The 8,890-nt window shown below is 49.7% G+C and overlaps 1 protein-coding gene across 1 annotated transcript in view; it reads left to right on the top strand.

Annotated features, from left to right (window-relative positions):
* Window positions 1-4,251, top strand: part of PPP1R15B (protein phosphatase 1 regulatory subunit 15B) — a 6,692-nt gene extending 2,441 nt beyond the window's left edge. The window contains exons 2-3 of the mRNA XM_008644805.2: window positions 1,636-1,797; window positions 3,511-4,251. Of these exons, the coding sequence (XP_008643027.2) occupies window positions 1,636-1,797; window positions 3,511-3,567 (219 nt within the window). The 3' untranslated portion in view covers window positions 3,568-4,251. The remainder of the gene's footprint in view (window positions 1-1,635; window positions 1,798-3,510) is intronic.
* The last annotated feature ends 4,639 nt before the right edge of the window (window positions 4,252-8,890 follow it).

Genomic DNA, 8,890 nt, shown 5'->3' with positions numbered 1-8,890 from the left:
GTTTAACTCAGACTTAAATCCTTACTACAGTCTTCATCTAAACCCTGCCAAGTGGAGATCCTGAGCCTATAAGTTCCTTTATTTACTTAAAATAGCTTAATAGCTGGTAAAAATACACACTTTCGGTGTGTGTATTTTTAATTTCCTTTCGTCAGCTCCACCCCCAGCTGGAAATGGAGGAATTGTTGCAGTCACGTAGGGATGAGTGTGTTCCTTTCTTATCTTATTCCGGTTCCCGTGGTGACTCCTGGTGACTCACGGGGCTCTTGACTCAACAGCCGTTCTGCCCTTTATTTTTGGGGGGGTTTGTTACGTAACCCGCAGCAATCCCAGCCGTTTTCCTGGAGCACATTCCCAGCCTGGAATGTCCTGGCACGGCCCTGGCTGAGGTTACGGCCCAGGGAACGCGGTGTGAGTTCACAGAGGCCTCTTCCAGCGTAGGGGAAGAGGGGTCTGGAACACAGGGGTTGGAAGAGGGTATAAGGGAATTAACAGGGGGGTTTTGCAGAGGTTTTTCATGTACTGCCTTTTTCTCTGGCAAAGTGTAACTTAGTAACAGGAGAGGAAAGAATTTTGAAACTGTTTCGTCTCCTGCACGCCTAAGAGAGGAGAGTTTTCTCCCCACCTTATCCCAAAATTCAGCAGATCTTATGTCCTCGGAGGTCAGATTAGGAAAGTACTGAAAAAGCCATTGTACAAAAGATTGAACTCGATTTTTAGGGTATTTATGCCCAGTTAAAGAAAGGTAGCTTTGAACTTGGTGGTATATTTCTCTATGGTGTGCAGAAACCTCAGATCCCATTATGAAAGCAACACCACAAATCCTCAACCCCAACTCACCAAAAAAGGAGGAAAAAAAAAGAGAAAGTTTGCACCGGCACCAGTTTAAGACAGGAGCCCCTAAACCAGCAGGGAAATACTCACCAGAATTCTGGATTTACCACAGGAAAGGGGGCGGCCTTGAGTAACTCTGGAGTAGCTGAGGAGTATTTTAGTCCAGGCAAGTCAGCAGCTGGGTGGTTCTAAAGCTGAAGGTGAAACATTCTGGGCAGGAATGGGGAGTAAATCATGGAATCATGGAATTCCAGCTGGTTTGGGTTGAAGGGACCATGAAGCTCATCCCATTCCATGAGCAGGGACACCTCCCACTATCCCAGGATGCTCCAGCCTGGCCTGGGACACTCCCAGGGATGGGGCAGCCACAGCTTCTCTGGGAATTCCATCCCAACTCTTCCCTACCCTCACAGGGAAGGATTTATTCCTAATATCCCATCTAAAGCAGCACATGGAATCCTGGAATTGTTTGGGTTGGAAGGGATCATCCAATCCCACAGGCAGGGCCACCTTCCACTATCCCAGGCGTCCATTTTACCCATTTTACCCATTTTACCCATTTTACCCATTTTCCAACCTGGCCTGGAACACTTCCAGGGATGGGATAACCACAGCTTCTCTGGGAATTCCATTGCAGTCCGGAATTTCTTCCCAATATCCCATCCAGCCCTACCCTCAGAGAAAATTCCTGAACCTTCCAGCGCTTTTAGGTGTTTAAGAACTTTCATTGAAAACCCAAACCATACCCATTTAAAGTTCCATTTGGTGAGAATTCCTGACTCAAATCCTTCTTTTTTCCAGGTCACATTCCTTGAAAAAGTGACTGAGTATTACATAAGCAGCGAGGAGGACCGGAAAGGGCCCTGGGAAGAGATGGCACGGGATGGATGCAGGTTCCAGAAACGCATCCAGGAGACTGAGGAAGCCATAGGATATTGCCTGACCACAGAGCACAGACAGAGGGTATTCCATAGGCTCCAAGAATCCCATTCCCAGAGGACTGATCCCTTCTAGCACCTTAAAACTCCTGGAAGTTGCCTGACCCTTTAAATTAAATTAATGAAACCTCTGAATGACAAGTGGCAGCTGCATGTGCTGAAATGGGGAGAAAAAGTGGGATTTTCCTTTTTCCCACTTGGATATTGAACAAAAAAATTCCTGTTTTGCTCTCCAGATAAAATCCCTGGAGCTCCCTGAAGGGTGAGGGTGCTCTAATTGCATTCCTGTTAATTAGCACTTGAGAGAACCAGACTGCTTGGGGTTCAATCCGTTCCCAAAAAATGCCTTTTCCTGCCATACCTTGGGAAGTGGGGACTGTTCAGTTGGATTTTTGCACTTTGGAAAAGAAAAGGAAAAAAAAAAAAAACCAAAAAAAAAGCAAAACCTATTTTGAAGGAAATATTTATGGGGTTCATTCCCTGGAATTGCAGTTTTGATTTAAAATTCCCTGAGGAATGTGCTGGTGGGGGTTTTTTTTGTGCTTTTCCATCTTTTCCACCTTCTCCAAAAGCCTCATTTATAAAAATCTCTTCCCTTAAGGGATTTTTTCCCTGCTTTTTGCATGGAATAATCCAATGTTGGAGTGTTCCTGGAGCTTTTTGAGGTGTGATTATTCCAGTCAGGAGCACTGGGGAGGCCTCTGGTGCGTCACAACCCCTTTGGTTCGATTGATTTGAAATAATTCCCTCCTCCAGGATTATTCCAGAGGGTTCTGGCTGCTTGTGCACCAAATTCCTTGGCTTTTAGGGCAAGGAAATGCCTCATCCCAATCAATAATTAAAGCTTCAAGGTACTTAATGAGGCTGTGGAAGATGCTTGAATTTAGGGAGGAAAATTCCCTAATTATTTAATTAATCTTTGCTGTAATTCTGCTTTGGGAGAGGGTTTGAAATGAATTTTTATATCCAATCTGCTTGTCCTGATAATTTGAAGGAGAATTATCTTGGGTTTAAGGAAATTCATGGCGAAATTTTCCTATTTTCTTTCCCAAAAAATCAGTATTAACTCTGTGTATCTGCACTGGGGTCACCAAAAACATTTCAGTGGGAGGAGAAAACTCTTTATTTATATTCCTAATTTAAAATATTAAATTATTTTAGTCAAAAATCGTTGAGGGGAAAAGGGGGATTGGAGCTGGAGGTTGGTGTGGGAATTTTCCAAGCAGCTCACACGAGGGAATAAAACCAGAAAAATTCCAATGTTTGCACAAAGTTGGGTGAATAAATCAATTATTTGTTCAGCTGGCCAGAATAATTTCCCTTTTGTAGAGCAAAAACCTAACAATGCTTTAATTTTATCCTTAATTACTTCCATTTTTAATTTGGAAGAAAACTACGGGGAGGAAATGATTTATTCCTGTTTTATCCTGGCTTAAAAAATCCCAGAATTTTGGGATTTATCCTTTAATTTTCTTGCCAGAAGTGGCTCCTTTGAGTTGAAAAAATCACCTTTTTGTGGTGCCAGTACAACATTTAGGGGATTAATTAAATTAGAGTTGTGTGAATTCGAATGGAGCCCAAATTCCAGCTGCAAATGCCATTTGCCATCCCCAAAACATTGGATTCTCCTTTCCTCCAAAAAAATTCTAAATTGGAATCACACCCTCAAATCCTGAGAAATCCACTTGGAATTTCGGAGGATTTTGCTGTCTCACTTTGGATCTGCTTTTTAATTTAGGGGAAAAGTGGAATTCCAAGAGGAAAAAATGTGTGGCTTTATGGTCAGTGGCGTTGACAATTCCAAGTGCTCCCAGGAAACCACACTACACTCATTTTTCCATGGATCTCCCAGTTCATTTTTTCCCATGGATCTCCCGATTCCTGGGATCTTTTGGGAACGTGGTGCTTCAGTTCTTTATGGACAACTCGGATTTCTTGGTGCTTGGGAGAACCTTGGGAGCGCTGGGAATCGACAGCTGCCGATGTTTGCTTGGAAAAACGGAGAGATTGGATCGAAACAAGGAACAGCTGCTGCTTCCAAAGGGCTGAAACCTTGGAAAAAAGGAGGGGGTTTATCCATCTGCAGCATGTCCAGCATTCCCACTGCTTGGATGAGCTTTTCCCCCCCCCCTCCAACCTCCTGGTTTCCAGGTAATCCAGCGGGAGATGGAATGGAATGGACACAAAAATCCATCCCTGAGCGTCTCAGAGCTCGGTGTCCCCCTTTTTCCTTATCAAATCCCTTCAAAAGTGTGGGGTGAGGGGGTGAAAGCAACGCTTGGAGGGCTTTAAATCAAAACTGTGATCAGCAGATTTTATTTTTGTATCGTTTCGGGAAAAGTTGGATTTGGCTTTCTATGGATTTTCCTTGATTTGTGGCCGCTTTGTTGGGTTTTTTCTACCTAAAGTTCTATTTCTGTACATAAGAAACTATTCAGGACTAATCTGTGCGTTGTAATAAAGAGATTTGCAAGATAAATCGGGTTTGATCCGGGAAAATTTGGGGGGGAAAAAAGCTGCAAAATCCAAGGATTTCTGGGTGGTGAGAAGCTGTGTTTGTCATTCCGGGGCGTTTTAGAGCAGGGAATTCCATCACCGGGGCTCCTGTGAAGCTGGAATTCCAGGCAGGAGCTGGGAAGGAGGTGGCTGGAAGTGCTTTGTGCCCCAAAATTGGGGGTGGAGGTGCCTGGAGGCACCAACTGGATTTTTCCAGGGATTTCCAGGGAATGGGATGAAGGATTTTTGGGACCTCAGCCAAAACCCTGCTGCCACCTCCCTTTGGAGCAGGGTCAGTGTCACCCCAGGGCTCTGCTCCACCTGTGGTCATGCCCTGGGAATCTCTGGAATGCTGGGAGAATTTTGGGGAGAGATTCCAAGTTCCTGGTGGTTTATTCCTTAAAAAAAAAACAACCTTCACTCAGAATTCCCACCTTGGAGCACAATCCATGATTCCCCCTCATGTTTTCACCTCCTTCATCCCTAAAATCACCCCAGGGTTGGTTTTCCTGAGTATCAGGATATAAAAGTGCTGGAATAAACAAGGAAAAACATGGGAATTTCCTGCAGTATTCCTGGAAAAAAGCTGGATATGGGGAACGTGGGGGTTTTAAAGTAGATTTTTAAATTCGGAATAATTTGCTGCCTCTAAAATCTCCCTAAAAACGAGCATTGGGATTTCTCCATGCAGGAAAAAAGGCTGGAAGTGGCACAGTTGGTGTGCAGGGAACGCTTCCCTGGGCTTGGCAGCACATCCAGCTGCCATCTGGAACACACAAATCCCGCTGGGAATTCTTTATCCCATCAGCACCAGGCTGCACTTGGAGGAGAATAATTCCTGCTCCGGAGCTGCAGCTTCTCCACACGATTGAGGAGCTCGTTTGTTGGAGCCCCTGAGCTGCTGCTTTGCAAATTAATGGTGCTGCGGAGCCGGTTTGATCCCAAAAACCCAGTTTTTTCTGGAGCTGCGAGGCAGGAGAAGGCAGAGACATGGAATTGTGCCGGATTCCAGGGAGAGCCCAAGGTTCCAGCCCCACAGCCTCGGCCTGCTGGGCTCTGAGTGGGATTTAATCCAAGGGTTTATTCCAGTTGTTCAGAGGGGATGAAGTCCTGAGGGAATGAAGGATGGGAGTGGGGTGGGAGCATCCCTCTGCCCTCGGGATAATGCCGGGATAACAACTCTGCCTGCTCTCCCTGCTTTCCTGGCCTGGGGTTTTTGGGATGGTGCATGGAATTTTTCCTGAGGCACATGAACTGTCTTCTCCACCTTCCTCTCGCTCCCCAGGTCTGCTCCTTCCCGCCCAAAAAAAATCATGGAATGGTTTGGGTTGGGAGAGAACTTAAAGATCCCTCGGTCCCACCCTCTTCCGCTACCCCAGGGTGCTCCAACCTGGTCTTGGACACTTGCAGGGATCCAGGGACAGCCACAGTTTCTCTGGGAACTCCATCCCAGCCAGGAATTCCTTCTCAATATCCCATCTAAAGCCCCTCTCTTTAATCCAGCGAAACCTCAGGATGTGGGAGTACGCCCATGGAGAAGGAGCTGTTTTCCTCCTTTCTCCTTCCCCCTTTTTTCTTCCCTTCCCCATCCCTGCTCCCTCCCTTCCCTATCCCAAGAAAAATCACCTCACCAGGAGCAGCAAATCGGTGCCCACTGAGCCCTCTTGGCATGCAGAGCACAGCCCCTGGCACCAGCAGCTGGAACATTGGGATATCGGGATCCTGGGATCCGGGCCCAGCTCCCTCTTTGTGCCGGGAAGGAACAAAGCTCCAGCAGAACATTGGGATTCAGCACCAATTCCCGATCCTTCCCGTGCTCCCCACGCCTCATCCTGGGCTGTTCCCGGTCTCTGGGATAATTTGGGTTGGATCTGAGGTGAAACAAGGTGCTGGCACAGAGGGAAGCAGAACCAGGTGGGAAACATTCCATTCCCAGAGCTGGAAGGATGTTTTGCTGGCATCACTCCACACTGCATTCCGGGAGCCATGGAAACCAGGGCTTGGATGGAGTTCCTGGGTGGATGTGGCCCTGGGATGGGTGATCAGAGGTTGATAAACATCTGCTCCCTGCGTGTCCAAGCCCCAGCATTCCCACCGGGAATGATCCCGGGAGCAGCACCGCCGGCATTCCCAGGCACCATCCCCCAAATCCCAAGGAATTTACAACCAGCCGGAAAGAACAGGAGGCAATTCTGGTTTTTCCTCAGCAACTCCCGTTCACCTGGGGTGATTCCTGGTTTCTGCTCCAGCTGGGAATGCCGGGAGGGCTCAGACACCCCGGGATTGTGGCTGCGGTGTTCCCAGCCTGGCATCCAGGTGGATCCTTGGAACGGGGGAGGAGTGACAGGGACACACCTGGAATGACAGGGACACACCTGGAATGACAGGGACAGGCTGGTGGGGATGCCCTGGCACAGAATTCCCAGAGAATCCCTGGCTGCCACATCCCTGGAAGTGTCCAAGGGCGGGTTGGACAGGGCTTGGAGCACCCTGGGATAATGGAAATCGTCCCTTCTTTCCTTAAATCCTCCCAATCCAAACCATTCCATGATTCCAGTCAAGAAAGGGACAACGCGCGTCTCGGGGCCATCGCTTGGGGCCACCTGCGTCCCTCGCTCTCCAGCAGCATTCCTGGTTTGGTTTTTTTTCCCGGGAATCTTTTGTCCAGGAGGTGGTGCCAGAACCGTTCGGGACTCGCGGCCAGCGCCGCCGCCGAGGCCACCACCCCCGCTGAGGTTGTCCCCAAGGTGCCGCCTCCTCCCAGCCGGCCCCTCCCATCCTCTGGATGAACCTTGGGATGGGAAAACCCAGGGCGGGAGCAACAGCCGCCCCTTTGTGCGCCCGGTTCTGTGACATTCCCGCTGCCTGAGCCACGGCTTCCCGCAGGAAGCGTCCCCAGCCGGGCTTTGTGTCCCTCGGCGGGGGCGCCACGGGCTGGGGGTCCTCCCTGCCGCTGTCACTGCGCTGTCACCCGCACCACGCATCCCTTTTCCAGCCGCTCCCCTCCCTTTGTTCCCTGGTCCCGCCGTGGCTTGGAGGCTTGGAATGGTGTGGATGGAGGAGGAGGTGGCAGCTGGTGGCTTCTCCATGGGGATCTCGGTGCTGGGCTGCTCCTGTTGGGAGCAAAATGCTCGTCCCCAAACCAGCATCCATGTCCAAGGCCATGGATCTTCCTGCAGGACGCATCCCTGCTCATCCCGCTGTCCCCTTCCTCTTCCTGGTGTCCCCAAGGCTTTTGTTATCCCGGGAAAAGGCAGCAAATCCGCCTCTCTTGGAGAGGAGATGGAATTTGGGCATCCCAGGAGTCACCACAATCCTGAACCAGCTCCAGCCTGAGCTCCTGATTCATTTCCCTCAATCCTGGATCCCTCCACTTCCCTGTCTTGTTCCTTCCTTGGGGGGAAAATGAGGAATTTGGGGCACGGTCACAGATGGATGGGGAAGGTGGGAGTTTGGGATTTGTGTGTGCACAGGAATCACGGCAGAGCCACCCAAGGGGATGGATCCCTGTGGATAAGAGCGGATGTCCATCCCTGGAAGTGTCCCAGGCCAGCCCGGACAGGGCTTGGAGCAACCTGGGATGTGGAAAATGTCCCTGCCCGTGGCACTGGATGAGCTTTAAGGTCTCTCCCAACCCAAACCAGTTTGGGATTCCACGAAAACAAAAAGCCCCGCTGGTATTTCCCTGTTGAATTTCCATTGGATTAAGATAGAAGGAAATACAGGGAAAAAATTCCCCTGTGGGAAGCAGTAAAAGCCGATTTATTCACCTGGCAGGAGAGAGAGCCTGGAGCTGCTCGGGGTTGTTGGCTGAAGGTCCTACAAAGCCTCCAAAAACCTCAGTGTGGTTCATCCCAGGTCTCCTTCCCAATGTGCCTGATGAGCCCATTCCCAGCAATTCCCATGGAAAACTTAGGGAGTATTCCTGGTCAGGGAAATTCAACCCTCCCTGGGGGTCGCTAGAGAGGGAAGGAAATCTTTTAGTATCAGATGAGCTTATCCAGCCTGGACCCTGATCCCACATTCTCTGGAGTTATTGGATACTCCGGATAATTGGAGAGGTTTATCCTGGGGCTGGAAGGGGAGGGATGGGCACAGCGAGCTCCTGATGTGGCACCAGGGGGACAAATTATCCCATTCTGGAAAAGGTTTTTCCTCCAGAGGATGTTGGGAATTGAACAGGGAATGAGCACGGCCCCAAGGCTGCCAGAGGTCCGGCAGCGTTCGGACGATGCTCCCAGGGCTGCACAGGATTTGGGATATCCCGTGCCAGGAGCTGACTGGATGATCCTGATGGATCCCTTCCAACTCTGAAAATTCCATGACTCCATGAAGAAAACCCTGTTGCCCCTGGGGGGCGGTGGCGGGGGGAGCCGCCATTCCCAGGAATTCCATGGTTATCCCAGGTTATCCCACAGAGCCTGCAATGGGATTTGGGCATTTCAGGAATGGCCTCTTGCTGCACTTGACTTCCTAAAACCATTTCCGCCCTGATGCCCCAAACCATCTCCACCAGAGCTCCCCAAAACCACGACGGAAAAGGTTCCGTGCGGCTGGATTTGGGTTGCCCTGGGATGAAGCCGCCGCTGGTGCATTCCCAAGGAATTCCCGGCTGTGGAAGC

The sequence above is a fragment of the Corvus brachyrhynchos genome, unplaced genomic scaffold (assembly GCF_000691975.1).
Source record: "Corvus brachyrhynchos isolate BGI_N302 unplaced genomic scaffold, ASM69197v1 scaffold72, whole genome shotgun sequence".
Classification (NCBI taxonomy): domain Eukaryota; kingdom Metazoa; phylum Chordata; class Aves; order Passeriformes; family Corvidae; genus Corvus; species Corvus brachyrhynchos.
The sequence above is the reverse complement of the archived record's forward strand: the minus strand, read 5'-3'. Positions and strand labels throughout refer to the sequence as shown.